Source organism: Balaenoptera acutorostrata, chromosome 20, assembly GCF_949987535.1.
Source record: "Balaenoptera acutorostrata chromosome 20, mBalAcu1.1, whole genome shotgun sequence".
Classification (NCBI taxonomy): domain Eukaryota; kingdom Metazoa; phylum Chordata; class Mammalia; order Artiodactyla; family Balaenopteridae; genus Balaenoptera; species Balaenoptera acutorostrata.
In genome coordinates this window covers 40,744,327-40,761,087 of record NC_080083.1, presented here as the reverse complement: position 1 = coordinate 40,761,087, position 16,761 = coordinate 40,744,327, and the positions used below count along the sequence as shown (strand labels likewise).

The 16,761-nt window shown below is 37.4% G+C and overlaps 1 protein-coding gene and 1 non-coding gene across 2 annotated transcripts; both read left to right on the top strand.

Annotated features, from left to right (window-relative positions):
• The first annotated feature begins 295 nt into the window (after positions 1 to 295).
• Positions 296 to 14,945, top strand: MEIOC (meiosis specific with coiled-coil domain). The gene is made up of 8 exons (XM_057535175.1): positions 296 to 301; positions 924 to 1,058; positions 1,599 to 1,618; positions 6,255 to 6,359; positions 8,860 to 10,729; positions 11,234 to 11,368; positions 14,102 to 14,282; positions 14,716 to 14,945. The coding sequence occupies exons 1-8, from the start codon at positions 296 to 298 to the stop codon at positions 14,943 to 14,945; spliced, it is 2,682 nt and encodes an 893-aa protein (XP_057391158.1).
• LOC114237716 (small nucleolar RNA SNORA11) lies at positions 6,572 to 6,701 on the top strand. Its single transcript, XR_003623228.1, has one exon. It is a non-coding gene; the product is annotated as a small nucleolar RNA SNORA11 (small nucleolar RNA).
• Positions 14,946 to 16,761: the final 1,816 nt, after the last annotated feature.

The following is a 16,761-nucleotide window of genomic DNA, read 5'->3' as shown; positions in this document are numbered from 1 at the left end:
CTGGGCAGCAGGCCAATGAGGGGTGCGAGGAGGGGGGCGGCCCTGCCATAGGGGGCGGGGCGAGGCGGGCCGGTGCCGGGTCGCGTGCGGGTCACGAGCCCGGTGTAGGCAATGTAACGGCCTTTCCCCCGCCCCTCCCTCCCTGCTCCGGTCCACGCAACCACAGACTGGCTCCAGGCAGCGCTGGGGGCGGAGGCGGCGGCGGGGTGCGGGCTGAGGGAGCTGGGCCTCGACGCTCCCCCTCACCCCCGTACCCCAGGAGCTGTGCCCAGCCCAGGAGGGGCTGGGGGGCACCATGGAGGTGAGCGGCGGAGACGCCCATCCGCCCTCTTACCCCTCAGGCCTGAGGGAGGGACCTGAGGTAACCGGCGGGGACGGTCCGGGTCCGGGTGTTGGCCGGTCTTGGAGGACAGCGACGGTGAGGAGAGAGTGAGGAGCGGGCGCATCCCTGGATGCGGGTCTCTGAGGCGGCCGGGCCGGGCGGGAGAGGCCGGGTCACCAGCTAGGATCCCCGACGGGGCACCCGGGCCGCGCCGCGGGGGTGAGCGGGGGTCGCGGCGGTCGGTCGGGCCGGGGCCTGGGGGCGCGGTGCGGGCTGACAGGACGGGCGGCCAGGCTGGGGCAGGAGGTGACGGCCCGCGACGCCCGGGCTGCCGCCGCCGCCTCCACGTTGGGCCGCGGCGGCGCTGAGGCGGAGGCCGGCGGCGAGGGTCCGTCGGGCGGGCAAGGGCCGCGCCTCAGGGTCGGGCTGGAAGGTGGAGAGGGAACCCGGGGGGCGGAAGCTCGGGGCCCCAAATGAGTGTCCTGGGAACTGATTTCGGGTGGAGCTGGGCGCACAGCCGACGTGGAGCCGTCGTCCGGCCGTTTCGGTCCTGGCTCTAACCTGCGTGATGTCTCCCGTTTCCTATCCCCGTTTCGTGCAGCCGAAAGTCGCGTTACGTGGAGGTGCGAATCGCTGCAGGAACCTCGGTGCCGACTCCAGCAGTCGGCTAACAGATGTCTTCAACAGCGTGATGTTGACTGGCTCCTCTTCCTTCTATGATTGCTACAAATCGCAGGTCAGTTACTCGGCTCTGCCTTTGTTAGAGGATTTTTTTCTCCGTCAAATCCAGCACCACCCCCACCCCCAGCCCCCAGGCCATTCACATAGGTGTTTAAATTGCTCCATGTTTAGGACCAGACACCCGGTAACAATATTTTTTTTTAATAAATTTATTTGTTTATTTATTTTTGGCTGCGTTGGGTCTTAGTTGCTGCGCGCGGGCTTTCTCTTGCGGCAGTGGGGTCTATTCTTCGTTGCGGTGGCTTCTCTCGTTGCCGTGCGCGGGCTCTAGACCCGCAGGCTTCAGTAGTTGTGACACACAGGCTCAGTAGTTGTGGTGCACGGGCTTAGTTGCTCCGCGGCACGTGGGATCTTTCCGGACGAGGGCTTGAACCCGTGTCCCCTGCATTGGCAGGTGGTTTCTTAACCACTGCGCCACCGGGGAAGTCCCCGGTAACAGCATTTTAAATACAGAGCCTGCAGGATACACACTGGTTTCGAAAACAAGTTAAGGAATAAGATTTTTCGTTGATTCTTATTTTTGTCTTGTCCTCAGCATGACGTGATGCCAGAAATGTAAGAAAAATCTGTATTTACTAAGACCATAAAATATTTCTTCCTTCCGGCGTTTATTCCAAGTTGATGCAAACAAACGTTTTATAATTTAAATTTTTCTTTACTCTTTTATTCTCTGGCTCTAACAATGTCTTTGATGACATGCTGCCTTTTACCTCACGTAAAACATTTAGTTTTGTTGTTAATCCTGTTAAATTAGGCTTAGGTTAATGTAAGTTATTTTCATTTGAAATTATTTAACCAGGACATCACTGTTGATAGTGTTATACTTTGAATTATAACAATATCCTGAAATAAATAATTTTATTTAATTCACACTACAACCTTGTATAGTATTATACCCACTGTACAGATGGAGAAACTGAGGCTCAGAGAGTTTGACTTGTGCCCTAAGTGACAAAGCCCAAGTGGAACCCAGCTCTTTTTCACTGCCAAGACCAGCATTCTACTGCTCTCTGTAATGTTTACATGACTACTAAAATTTACTTCGATTTAATTTAAGTTGATTAAGCATAGCAAGGATAAAGTGATATATTTTGCAGTTATCTAGACTAATTAATGTGCTAACCCTAAGCATTTGCATATTTAATTTCCAGAAACATTTTGACTGAAAAGGATCCAGATATTTAAAGTATAATTGTTTGAATCCACCACATTACTTTAGTTGCTTGTTTTATCCTAGCATATTACATTTAAATCAATCTTTTAAAAGGACTTAATTTTTCTAATACTCAAATCTTACTTTAAAATATAAAATATACTTGAAATAATACTCCCAAAATACATTTAGTTTCAAATACTGTTTACTTCATTTGATATTATATAATCTGAAAATGCTTATTTTGTTTAAGCAACTCTTTCAAAAAATGAACAATTATTTACGTCACTTTGGATACTTCAAACCTAAAAGAGAGTTAAGGGGGTCTTTGATAAAAACTGCAGAACTAAAGGAATAAAATTATGAAAGGTTCTAACAGTAAAATCCTTTATAAAAGTTACTGCTAACGAACAGAAATTTTGGAAAGGCAGTTTTTAGTGGCACTCTTAGCAAAATCCCTTCTGTGCCTCAGTTTTTCCAGCTTCAGAACAGTCAACAAAATACAAGCTATAAACGAGAAAATTATAATGTGTAGGTTTCAAATAGTAATCATAACTGGAATTTAAACAAATGGCTGTAAAATATTTGATATTCTTGAAGGTGAGTGATTAGAAGGTATTAATTTTCATATATTATTGGTATAAACTCAGTGAATGTTTAAAGTGTTGTTTTTCAATTATCATGTCTATGAAGAACAAAAATTTAGGAACATTTTGTTCTAAACATGTTTTATCTCTTTTTACATAAATTTCGATTAAGAGAATGAAAGCAATTAGAAAATATTTTTAACCAGGATTATATACCTTCTATATTTATAAGAAAATACTATTTCTACTGTGTTTATGCCTGGATATTTATAGTTATTACATCTCACGTTTTACTAGCTCCTTATTTGGAGAGTTAAAAATTGTGAATCTATACTTTCAGACTATTTTAAGTATTTAAAATTTGAGGGGCAGTATTTTCACTGTACCTCAATCCCTTTGGGAAGGAGGCAGGACTTTAAATAATTCATTAAAATCATAAAACTCAAACTTTTTATCTTATTTACTCAAAATTCATTATAGAAGTGTTAAGAAAAAAGAAAACGAGCTCGTTTTTCTTCTAATCGTAATATCTTTAAAATTTCTTAAGATATAACATTTTATGTCTTGTCTCATTTTTACACTTTCTCTTGGAAATAGAAACCAGGCTGAAAATTAAAGATATTGTTTTAAAGGGCCCTAGTGTAGGAGTAAGAGGGCCTTGAGATTGGGTTTTAGTTTTGTCACCTCTTAGCTCAGTAACTTATAGCCTCCATTTCCTCATTTTTAAAATATAGAGAATATCCATGTCACAAGGTTGACTGGATACAATAATGTTTGTGGAATTTCTTTGAAAATTCTATGTAAATGTACATTCACTTTTTTTTTCACAGATTGGGGGCAGTAAGACTGAGTTTTGTAAATGATTTATTAAAAATAATACTGCTGTAGTCCACATAATGCTCATCTGTTCAAAAAATTAAAACTGCAATAACTGTAGGTGTTTTATACCAGTGATAAGCAACAGGTACTGAACAGGGGCCAAAATTTTATTGGAATAACCACGCCCACTTGTTTACATACTGTCTATAGTTGCTTTGGTGCTAGGACAGCAGAGTTGAGGAGTTTCAACAGAGACCTTAACACAGCAAACCCTAAAATATTTATCTGGCCCTTTACAGAAAAAAATCGCCAACCCCTACTGTAAAGTAAGCTTAAGTGGCTAAGTCTAGATTTGTCTCCCAACTCCTCAAATTTCCTATTATTTGGCTAATATTCTGTAATAAATGCAGTTTTGATTGTGTCTGGTATACAAACATGTCTTTAAAATTTCAGAGTGAAGACAGTGTTGACCTAAGGCAGACCTATGCTCCACTTTCTTCATCAACAGAATATGCAAGTTCTGTAGATTCTTCACTTTTCTATGCACCATGGTCTATGTATGGAGATGATATTAAACAGCCCTCTAATTCTCAGATCAATGTAAAGAACAGGTAAACTAATAAATTAGATTTCTCAGGCTAAATGAAGTGTTTTTAAGTTTGATTACATGGGAACCTAGTTGTATTAGCTCTTTTTTCCCTATATCAGCATTTTTATGTTATGGCATTATAATTTTGTTTATCAAACTTTTAGGAAATCTTATACGGAATAGTTACATGTATATAATTTTTTCTTATTACTTTTTTTTCATTCATTAGAGGCAACCCTGAGTAAATCTTAAGTTCCTCTTTCTAGAGATAACTTATATAAATGAGTTACAGTTTTTCAGTCTATTTTTTTAATCCAATTCTAAATTTTCAGTAATTTTTCCTTCACAAGTATACAACAAACAGGATTTTATCAAACATAAGATACTTCCATTATTTTTCTGTTCAATTCCAGTAATAATAAGGGCCTACTCTATGTCAGATTCTCTCCTACTGGGGATATTAGAATTAACGTGGCAAAAATTATCCCTGCCTTTATAGATCTTACAGTAATGATGATGATGACGACGACAACTTGTCAGGCACTGCAAGTATAGTGAGGTTTAAAAGAAGTAGTATAGAATATTATGGGAGCTTACTGCCAAGAGAAGCTTAAGGGAGTGACACTACCTTTATGTTAATTATAATAAGGGAGCAGTTAATAGAGGCCGATGCATCTTTAGTTTAACCAGGATGTAATTATTTTTAAAAATCTACTAATTAATTAAATAATTGTTAAAAAATTTTTTAAATTTGGTAAGTTATCTAAAATAGTGATTTTATTAGAAGGACTATATAACATATAATTCCACAAAAAACAAAAATATTTTTTAAGTTGATACATGTTCATTGAAAAACTTCACACTTTACAGAAATATATAAAGGCAAGCAGAAGTTTACCATAACCTTGCCTCTCCACCTCTCAGTAACAACTATTAACAGTTTGGTATATATTACATAGAATATTTTTCTAGATATATACTAACACATTATTAAACAAAAAAACTTAATATTGAATCTTTTTGAAATAACAAGATGTAGTGGAAAAAGCATTAGACTTGTAGGCAGACCATTTATTCAGCAAGTGTATAGTAAAGCATGGCAAATCATACGCCCTTGCAAAATTCAAGTTTCTTAATATCACACATGATCATTTATTCAACAGCTTAACGATTACTAATATCTGCCTTTCCTATGTTATGAAGATCAATGAAATTTTGAATGTTACGCATATATAAGGTATTTTTATTGATTTCTAAAATGTCCTAACACTATGAAATGATAGACATAAAATATGAAAAAACAAGAAGTTACAATTTAAAACAACATATTCTAGGAACAAATTACCCAAAATCCATAAGCGGTAAAAAGGCACCAATTTTCCATCTCCTTGTGGCTTTTACATTTTGTATTATTTAGATAGTTTTAGTCACTAGGTAGGATTTCAGGTACATGGAGTACCAGTCACTTCTTCGGCAGAGATTTAGGGGTAGCCTCCAAATCTTTTACATTTAAGGGACAACTGCAATGTTGCTGTGATTATCTAGGATGACCATATCACATTTCACTTTTTAATCCAACGTTTAGTATAAAGAGTCACAAAATAGAGCAACAGGTTCATATGGTTTTAAAATCACAAATGGAAAAATGAGCAAGTGTTGTTGATGTAATGATGTATACTAGGACTAGACATGATTTCAGGAGCAGCCATGGTACCAACCATGTCTGCAACATCATGGATCAGAGATTTGTATCTTGGTCACCTAAAACGAATAGCATGTGTTTTGGAGAAATAAGAGGTAAGCATACATTGTGAACTAGACATAGGATTTGGAATGAAGGAGAAATACTTATGTAACATAAACACTATGCTAAAGTGGAAAATATTCTGAGTTCCTGTTCCCTTTTTATTTGAAATGATGGTATAGAGTCAATCCAAATATTTTATCGAAAAATAATGGCAGAATAAGTCTGGAAATAGAAATCAATATATTGTATTTCAATATGAGCAAAAGTATTTACATGTGATATTTGTTTATCTTTAGGATTCAAACAGAAAGAAATGACTATGGTAGTGAAACAGACTTATATGGACTTGTGTCTAACATTTTGGAAGAGCAAGATAAATCACAGCCATATTTCACTGAGGGGTTAGTATATTATATAAGCTATACAGTGTGTAGTAAACTTTTAAATTCCCAAGTACTAGATTACCCCATTTATTAACTTATTTTTAGTTAATAGAGGATCATCTGACAGTAGACATCTTAATTCAGATATTTGTTTTGAGAAGCCTTGATTTTGCTGTGGTGCTTGCCATACAATTGAAGGTTTAATTTGCTATTAAGAACTTTCATTTGTTGGGGTGTGCTTAGAGCAGGGGGTCTGAAGAAATGGCTCGTCTGTTTACAACACACCCGACAGGAATCTGGGTTCATTGTGACAAGGGGCACAAAACTTGTGGCCTTCCTATGAACAAATACCCAACACGTATCCCCCTGCACCTCCATGTGGCTGCTGGGCAGGACCAGTGGGACAGGGCTCAGTACTGGAAGGAAAGCTGCGGTATTTTTATTTAGTGGGGGAGTTTGCCACCTGGAGCCTGTCCGGTCCACGTGTGGGTGGGCCATGAGTGGTCTTATAGGCATAAAGGCTTTGAACCCCTCTCTTCAAGGAAAACAGAAAAATAGATTCCAACTATATGCCATTCTGGAAAAGGCAAAACAATGGAGACAATAAAAAGATCAGTGGTTGTCAGGAGTTTGGGGGGAGAGGGGAGATGAATACATAGAGTACAGAAGTTTTTATGAGCGGTGAAAATACTTGGTATGACATTATAATGATTTTATGTCATCATACTTTTGTCCAAACCCATAGAACATGAAACACTATTCACTTCGTAAAGTGAACCCCCTAAGATGAACTGGGGACGTTGGTGATTATGATGTGTCAATGCAGTTCAGCCTTGGTTAAAAAAAAAGTCTTAAAAAGAATTAACACTCAGGGTAGACATTTTTGGCAAAACTTTTGTTTCACTTTTATATATGTATACACATTATATATGTGTGTGTGTGTTGGATTGTGATGTAAAATGTGCTTTTTAGATTAAAAAAGTTTGCAGGCTACTGTAGTTGTACTGGCAAATAAAAGACAAATTAATCTAAAAAAAAAAAGAACTTTCATTGGAAACTTGCATAATTATTCTTGCATAATTCAGAGCTATTTCCCTTGAGTTCATGAGCTAAAATTTGGCTTAAAGAATATAAATTCCAAGGACTTTTATACTTATACCTCCAAAAATAAAACTATCATTACTGCTGTGCAGAAATATGTATGGAATTTACTCATACGGTAAAAATTTTTAAAGTATGCTTTAATCGTTTTATTTGGGTATGGAAGCCATGTTATGCGGCATGTGGGATCTTTAGTTGCAGCATGCAGGATCTTTGGTTGCGGCCTGTGAACTCCTAGTTGCGGCATGTGGGATCTAGTTCCCTGACCAGGGATCGAACCTGGGCCCTCTGCATTGGGAGCACAGAGTCTTAGCCGCTGGACCACCAGGGAAATCCCAGCACATCTTTTTTATTTTAAAAAAATTGAGGTCAACAACACTTTTTTTTTTTTTTTAACTTTTGGGTGTTATTTATTTATTCATTTATTTATTTATGGCTGTGTTGGGTCTTTGTTTCTGTGCAAGGGCTTTCTCTAGTTGCGGCAAGCGGGGGCCACTCTTCATCGCAGTGTGCAGGCCTCTCATTATCGCGGCCTCTCTTGTTGTGGAGCACAGGCTCCAGATGCGCAGGCTCAGTAATTGTGGCTCACAGGCCTAGTTGCTCTGCGGCATGTGGGATCTTCCCAGACCAGGGCTCGAACCCGTGTCCCCTGCATTGGCAGGCAGATTCTCAACCACTGCACCACCAGGGAAGCTCCTCAACAACACTTTTGTATTATATAATAACTTAATTAAAAGAAAAACTTATTTTGGTTTCAACTTACTATATATAAATAATTCATGTGGGGACTTCCCTGGTGGTCCAGTGGTAAAGAATCTGCCTTCCAATGCAGGGGACACAGGTTCGATCCCTGGTCGGGGAACTAAGATCCCACATGCTGCAGGCAGCTGAGCTTATGCGCCTCAGTGAGAGAGCCCGCGTGCCGCAAACTACAGAACCCACACGCTCTGGAGCCCGTGCACACCACAACTAGAGAGAGAGAACCCACACACCATAACTAGAGAGAAGCCCACGGGCCGCAACAAAAAAGAGCCCCCATGCCTCAACAAAGATCCCACATGCCGCAACTAAGACCTGACACAGATAAAAAAGAAAGAAAGAAAAATAAATTAAAAAACAAAACAAAACAATTCATGCAAGACCATGTAGTCACCAGCCTCAGGCCTTAGTATATGTCTCTTGGGAGAGTATAGTGAAGACATATAAAGATTTAAATGCATATTTATATAGCATATAGCACATTTCAAGTGATAGTTATTTGGATGTAATGGCAGCTTATAAGGCAGAGTTGGAAAGGATTAGAGAATGGTGAGGTGGGGCAATATAAATGTTTTTGAAAGCCTTTCCTACCTTCTCCACTAAGGAAATAAAGACTTTTAAAACCTAAATTGTAATTAAATATATTTACTTGTTCTAGGACCTGCTCCTCCAATTTAAAGTCAGTTTGGCCAGTGAACACAAGCAGATTTGCAGATCACCATGACCTCTTAACAGAAACCAAAAGGCCAATAGATACAGCCATCTCTCAGCAAGCTTTTTATACTGGTGAATCTGTGTCAGCAGTGGAAAAGCAGTACCTGCGTAATAGTAATCTGATACCACAACAAAAAATAGATGAACTTTATCATGGATTTACTGGTTTAGACCTTGAAGAACAATGGATGTACCCCTCACGAAGTGATCATTCTAACTGCTACAGTATTCAGACAAATGATACAGCTAAGATGACATTTCAAGAATATCTATCTATCAAAAAATGTTTTACACCATACACTGGTCTGTCTGACATCATGAAAGAATCAGGAGTTGATACTTATTCTTATGGAAGAGAGAAAATATGTGCTAAAGGTCTTGAAGTACCATTACAACAAAAGAGGGCAGAGATGTTTCTTTCCCAATTTAATAGATACAATGAAAATGCAGATTATTGTAGATACCCAGAATATGCTCATCCTAATAAGGCTAAGCTGAATAAGTGTTCAAATTTTAGTGTCCAAGATAGTAAAAAATTAGCCAGTGGCACACCTGAAACACCAACTGTAGAAGCAGACACCTACACAAAGTTATTTCAGGTTAAACTAGCAAATCAGAAAAAAATGGAGGAGACAATACCTGACCAGCAGAATTTCACATTTCCAAAAACTATACCACATCTGACAGAAAAACAGTTTTCAAAGGGAGCATTTACTGCTGATTTTGGCTTAAAATCAGAATATGGACTAAAACCTCACACAGCTTGTCCAGCTAATAATGATTTTGCTAATGTCACAGAAAAGCAACAGTTTACTAAACCTGACCCCCCAAATTCTGAGTATTTTAGGTCAATGAATTTACTAGCAAACTCAGCAGCATCTTCAGGCAGTATCAACTTAAACAGACCAACTTGGATGAATGTCCAAACAAAAAATAACACTCGTATTCCTTATCGAAATCAAGGTAACTTGATGAAATTAAATACTCATTTAAGTGCAGCTTCAAAAGGTTTTAACCATTCTTCAGATTTCCCGCAACTATCATCTACAAATTTAACAGCAAATAGCAATTTATTTCAGAAGTATTGCCAAGAAAACCCTTCAGCATTTTCTAGTTGTGATTTTGGTTACAATGGTGCAGAAAGAATTCAATCTGTCAGTCACATGGAAGGACTGACAAAGACTGGAGAAGAAAATCTCTTTGAATCTGTTACTGATAAAAAAATAAAGCAGCCAAATGGATTTTGTGATAACTATTCAGCTCAACAGTACGGGATCATTGAAAATGTAAATAAATATAATTTTCAAGCTATGCCCCAGAGTGGCCATTATGACCCTGAGGAAGGGCCAAAGCATTTAGATAGCTTATCTCAAAATACATATCAAGATCTGTTGGAGTCACAGGGTCATTTTAATAGCCACAGACAGGGAAGTGGAGACAACAATATTAATAGCCGTGTGAATCACACACAGGTGTCATGCTTTTCTAATAATTATATGATGGGAGATTTCAGGCATAATCAGAGTTTTCAACAACTTGGTTCAAATGGGTTTCCCTTAAGATCCACGCACCCGTTTGGCCATTCAGTTGTTCCACTGTTGGATTCCTATGATTTGTGTTCTTATGATGACTTAAGCCATTTATACCCGTATTTTAATGATATGATGTATGGTGATAATTCCTTTTCTGGTTTCGTGCCAACTTTTGGATTTCAAAGACCAATTAAAACCCGTAGTGGACCAGCCAGTGAACTTCATATTCGTCTAGAAGGGTGCTATGAACAATGGAGAGCATTAGAAAAGGAGAGAAAAAAGGTAACACAAAACTATCCATTTAGGTGTAACTTAGTATATCCCCTTTGCCTATCTTCATTTTATTTACCTTAGTGTAGTTTAAGAAAGAGTATTTGCCTTATTTTTAAGTTGAATTTTTCTATAATGTGTAGTATTTGTTAAGTTCATGACTATAGAGAATTAATTAGGTAATTTAGAGACTAAAAATGCTTGGGGTTTAAAAAAATTTGTTATTTTAAAGTTTATTTTGCCTATTAGGTAGACTTTTTCCTTAATGGGTTAAAAGTTTATTTCTTTGAATTTTCTAAGTATTAAACTATTGGAGTGTTTAGGTATTTTACACATTAAGTGTGACAGAAAAGTACTGTGGTACTGTGGTTTGTATTTGTTGCCTTTTGATACCAAAACAATTTTTATCTAAAGGAGTAATTTTCAATTTACTTCTTAGGCCTATGAGAAATATTATTCATGATTGAATCATATTTAGAAAATTTAGCATCTAAAAGTTATATAATTTTTTTACAGACTGAATTGGCCCTTACCAAAAATTATCCAGGGAAAAAGGTATCGAGTACTAATAATACTCCAATTCCAAGGCTGACCTCCAACCCATCTAGAGTTGATCGCTTAATTGTGGATGAACTTCGAGAACAAGCCAGAGTAAGCTGTGAAAATATCCAATAGCAGATTTTTTAAACTGATAAAATTTTAAAATGCTTCAGCAAGTTAGAATTCTGAAGGATTTAAAAATCACATTTATGTGTAACTCTCTGAAATGTATTCTTTTCCATGTTTGGACCTAGAACTATTAGTTATTTAGGAAAGGGAAAATAGCCCCACTCAGTCATTGAAATAGTAGGTTTAATAGTCTAAGTGGTTCCTCTTCAAGAAACCCAAATTAGCAATGGAACTAATCCTCAACAGAAAGAAATTTTTTTTTAAGCAAAAATCATTTTGCATCTTATTTACAGGGAAAGTCCCATTTCTTAGTCACAAACATTTGTTTCCTAGCTTCATGAGCAAGCTGTGCTTGCATTATACAAGATAGTAAATTAACAGGAAATTACCATATTTCATTTTCTTAACCCTGTACTCTTATTTATTTTTGGCTGCGTTGGGTCTTCGTTGTTGTGCATGGGCCTTCTCCAGTTGTGGCCAGCGGGGGCTACTCTTTGTTGCAGTGCACGGTCTTCCCATTGCGGTGGCTTCTCTTGTTGTGGAGCACAGGTTCTAGGAGCGCGGGCTTCAGTAGTTGTGGCCCACGGACTCTAGAGTGCAGGCTCAGTAGTTGTGGCAGACAGGCTTAGCTGCTCCGCGGCATGTGGGATCTTCCCAGACCAGGGCTTGAACCCGTGTCCCCTGAATTGGTAGGTGGATTCTTAACCACTGTGCCACCAGGGAAGCCCACAGAGTCTTATTTTATTGAACGTTAGTTTCTTGTACCGTGCTGTCTTTAAAATACAGATATGAACTACTTCAATGGAAAAAGATTGATTTTACCTAGCTTTCAGCCTCATTCAGTTGTAATTGTTAATCAAATTTGTAAATTTGTACAATGGAATTTATCAGTGGTATAGTCAGATACTGACATGGGTTATAGCCAAATGTTACAAAAACTTAGGTCTTCTGTTTTTTTCTTAAAACTGTTCCAAGTTAAAATTCCTTTTTCTCAGTAATACATTTCTAAGCAATAAATCAAAGGATTGCTAACTGTGGATATTAAGAAATATACTTTTTCCAGCCTTACTTAGGCTTCACCCTAATTTAGAAGGTTATATTTATAGCTGTTATAATAATTTTGTTTATCTATATTTAGCAACATTAGATCAGTAATACACAAAGGGCAAAAATATTTTTATGTGTACTACTTTCTAGTTTGCTGGTTTTGTGGAATTCTGAAAAAAATCTTTTAAAAGTTTATTAAAAATCACCTGTGTAAATTTCTTTCTTTACACTTATCATTTATTCAAAATGATTGTCTTATTTTAAAAATACATGATTTGTAGTTCACTGGAGTTTTTTCTATGGTATTTTCTTTTGTTGTCTTATTTTCCCCTCAAGAATCTGGCTGGTTGTACAGTTGGGAGGAAAATATTTAATACCTGTACACTTGTGTTTTCTCCATGGGTTTAAACTGGGATAGTTTCCAAAGAAACTTGATAGGAGTGTGAGGTTAGAGGCATCATTCAGGTGCTTATTAATTGAGAGGTATTTTTCTACTCTCTCCAATCACTGAACACCAAGTTCTTAATGTGAATTTTAAATCATTTAGCTCCCAAAGGCAATTTTTTTTAATGATTTATTTTATTATTATTATTTTTTTAAATTTTTGGCTGTGTTGGGTCTTTGTTTCTGTGCGAGGGCTTTCTCTAGTTGCGGCAAGCAGGGGCCACTCTTCATCGCAGTGCGTGGGCCTCTCACTATTGCGGCCCTCTCACTATCGCGGCCTCTCTTGTTGCGGAGCACAGGTTCCAGACGCACAGGCTCAGTAGTTGTGGCTCACGGGCCTAGTTGCTCCGCAGCATGTGGGATCCTCCCAGACCAGGGCTCGAACCCGTGTCCCCTGCATTGGCAGGCGGACTCTCAACCACTGCACCACCAGGGAAGCCCTCCAAAGGCAATTTTTGTATTTATTTGATGTCCAAATCCTACTTACTCAAAAACTGCTCTTTCCTTACACCTTCCAAGTTTAGAATTTGAAACAAGTTAGGCATATACAACTATGAAACGTACTACCCTTACTGATGTACAGTGCTCTTCTTTAAGCTTAATTAACCAGAAGATTGAGACTTCCTAATTTTCCTTAGCAGTTTTGACAGTTATAGGATTTATTTTGTATTAGTTCCACATAAACTTAAATTGGTATTTTCTGGATTATGGATTCCTTAAAACTACCGCCAGCCAGTATTATTTCTGATTTCCAAAAGGAGAACTTTGGAGGCCCAGAAAGGAATTGCTGAGGTCAAGATTAATCAATCTAGGATTTCTCCTTTTTAGCTCAATTTTTTTCCCTTTTAATTACAGTAACTCCTAATAATGCTCTATTTGCAGGCTATTCTTTTATTTGCCAAAAAGAATGTCATATCTTATATTTGCACTTACTGTTAATAACATGGAAATATTTGAATGTTTGACTTTTTCATTGTTGCTTATTCCCAGTAACTGACTACCCTTAATTAAACCTTTTAGAATTAACATACACAAATAGGTACAAAAGACTGACTTTCCATCTTTGTTTCCCCCAGCGTGGTGTCAGGACATAGTAAGCATTCACTTATTTATTGATTGAATATTACTGCTCTCATCTCTTCTGCTTCATTGAAGATTTGTTTTAAGTTAATGACAGGGCAATGTGGTTATATGCCTCATCAAAATTTAAAATGTTTCCCTCAGGTTGTGACTTTACTGAGCAAAATGGAACGGCTTCGAAGCTCTCCCCTTCATGCCAGTATCTCTACAGCTCTTGATAGACACTTGGAGTCCATTCACATTGTACAGTCACGTAGAAAGGACGAAATTGTTAATGCTTCAAATCGGCAAAGGCAAGGTGCTCCTAGATGCCAAGATGACAGAGGTACAAACATTAATGCATATTCTTTTGATAAGGCACTGAGATAATTTGAATGTTAATAAAATCAGACTCTGAAGTTAAAAGGTTGAATTTCTAACATTTATACTTATCTAAAGAATAAATTGTTAAATGGTGCCCACATAATTTACTCCAGAAGCACTTTGATCTATTTTGCTAATATTACCCATTTAATTTTAATAACTGTTAAAGTCTGTGTTCTACCTAAAGCATAGTCATGGTTATACAAGTCAGAAATAAATACAAGTATCAACACTTTTAAATATTAAGTCAGATACTTTGGTTAGCTCAGTCAATAGCCATCCTTCTGTTATAAAAATAATGTTTGATCATTTAGTAGCACAGCACGGGGTTTTATGAGTTAAGGGGTACTTAAATGGCATCTGATATGAACTGACCCCAAATATTTCTTTTACAGATGTTTTTGCCCTTGCTTCAGCAATTAAAGAGATGTGTGTGGCTACTCGGAAAGCACGCACTACCCTGTGGTGTGCGCTGCAGATGACCTTGCCAAAACCAGCCAGTACAGCTGGCCAAACAGATGTGGAAAAGGCTTTACAAGATATAGTAAACTGTGAAGATAAAGTCCATGAAAGCCTAAATAGTAGCAATCCAGTGAACCGGAGAGGTGAAGCAAACAAACATTAAGGAAATGCCAGCAGAAAGAAGAATAAAAAGCTGATAAGTAAATGTATCAAGACATGCTAAAAAATGTTAATGAACTTGTCAAACTTGAAAATTTCATTACATTAATTTTCTTTCAGATCTAAAGGTAATACCTTAATGAAGTCTAACTTCTACTTAAAAATCTTCTATTTGGAATGAATCAGATGTAGTTTAAAGTGAACTCAAAGGTAAAGTTGACTAGGGGTTCCTGGGTAGTCAAAGATAACAAGTTTAAGTAAATTAAATATTTCCTAACAGCTAAAATATTGCTGAAACCCATTCTGCAGTGCAGGTAAATGCAAATGTGAAATTCTTCTAGAAGATAAGTTTCATTTAGGTCTGCCTTAGTAAATATAATTCCAAATAATGAATCTAAGTGACTGTAACCCAATTATGGCTACAGTCTAGTAACCAAGACATAGTTTTGATTGTGATATAAAAGTGTTTTCCTTACAAAACTGGATAATACCTAGGGAACAAAGGAAAACAAGGATGAACCCAATATTCATGTAAAATTTAATATTTAAAATACTACCATAAATTTGAAATCTTAGTACCTAAGTATATGGAAGAAAATGCATCTGATTCTCCTAACGTAGGGATAAAAGTGCCAGTGTAAAAACCATGCAAGTTACTGAATATAAAACCTGTTCAAATCATTTGTGTATATTCTTTTAAATTTAATTATACTATCAATTATTAAATATTTCCAGTTTTAAAAGTATTTTAATTGAATCAAAAACAAAACATTTCCTTTATCTGGATCTTTTAAACTTGATGCACAGTAACTAAAATAATGATTATTGTTTTAATACCCTTAGTTTGCTGCCTTTTATGAGGGTATCACGAAGTTCTAAAATGTATTTTTTTAAGGTTAATCTTTAACTAGTTTAGTTTGCAGTTGGTTAGTGTATGTTTTGTGTAGTTCTGTTCATTAGTTTGCTTCTGTATTTTTTTAAAAGTGTTCTTGAAAGCTTGGCTTTTTCTGTTTCTCATCACTTAATATCTTTGTATGGAACCTGAGTAATTTATTCATTAATATGAAATGTTGGTATTATGTGACTCAGAAGATCTTGGGTTTTAACATTTCTAGCATGAGTTAAACTATAATATAATGTACTGATGAAATTTAATTGAACTATCCTTGACTAGAAACACTAATGTTTTAAATGTTGGTGTTTTTCCTAGTTTTAGAAATCCTAGTATTAAAAAAAAAAAAAAAGTGTAATCACACCACATAAATTTTCTTTAGATGATGTTCAGAAGAAACTGATTGAGAATGCAGGAGTAACTGTAGGGAGAAACACTTTGATCACTGAAATGCCTTAGAACTACCCAAATGAGTTACATTGAGGGTAGTCAAATAAAATAGATCATCTCACCACAGTCACTGCATAGAAAGTGGTTAAGTTTGATGTAAGACATGTTGGGTGTTACGAAAACAAATATTGAACTGAATTTAGTCTCTCAGGAAAACTAAATAAATAAATAAATTACTTTGTTGAAAATATTTAGTTTCATTTTTTTACATGTTTGTATTAGTTTTTTTTTAATATTTATTTATTTTCTTCTATTCTTTTTTGGCTGCGTTGGGTCTTAGTTGCGGCATGCGGGATCTTTCCTTGTAGCGCGCCGGCTCTTTGTTGCGGCGTGTGGGCTTCTCTCTAGTTGTGGCTTGCGAGTTTTACTCTCTAGTTGTGGCACACAGGCTGTCCAGGGCGCGTGGGCTCTGTAGTTTGCAGCGCACGGGCTCTCTCGTTGAGGCGCGCGAGCTCAGTAGTTGTGGGCGCTGGCTTAG

Coding starts and splice junctions, on each gene's coding strand:
- MEIOC (XM_057535175.1), top strand. Junction 1,619..6,254: donor CATGACGTGATGCCAGAAAT/GTAAGAAAAATC, acceptor GTTTATCTTTAG/GATTCAAACAGAAAGAAATG. Junction 11,369..14,101: donor AACTTCGAGAACAAGCCAGA/GTAAGCTGTGAA, acceptor TGTTTCCCTCAG/GTTGTGACTTTACTGAGCAA.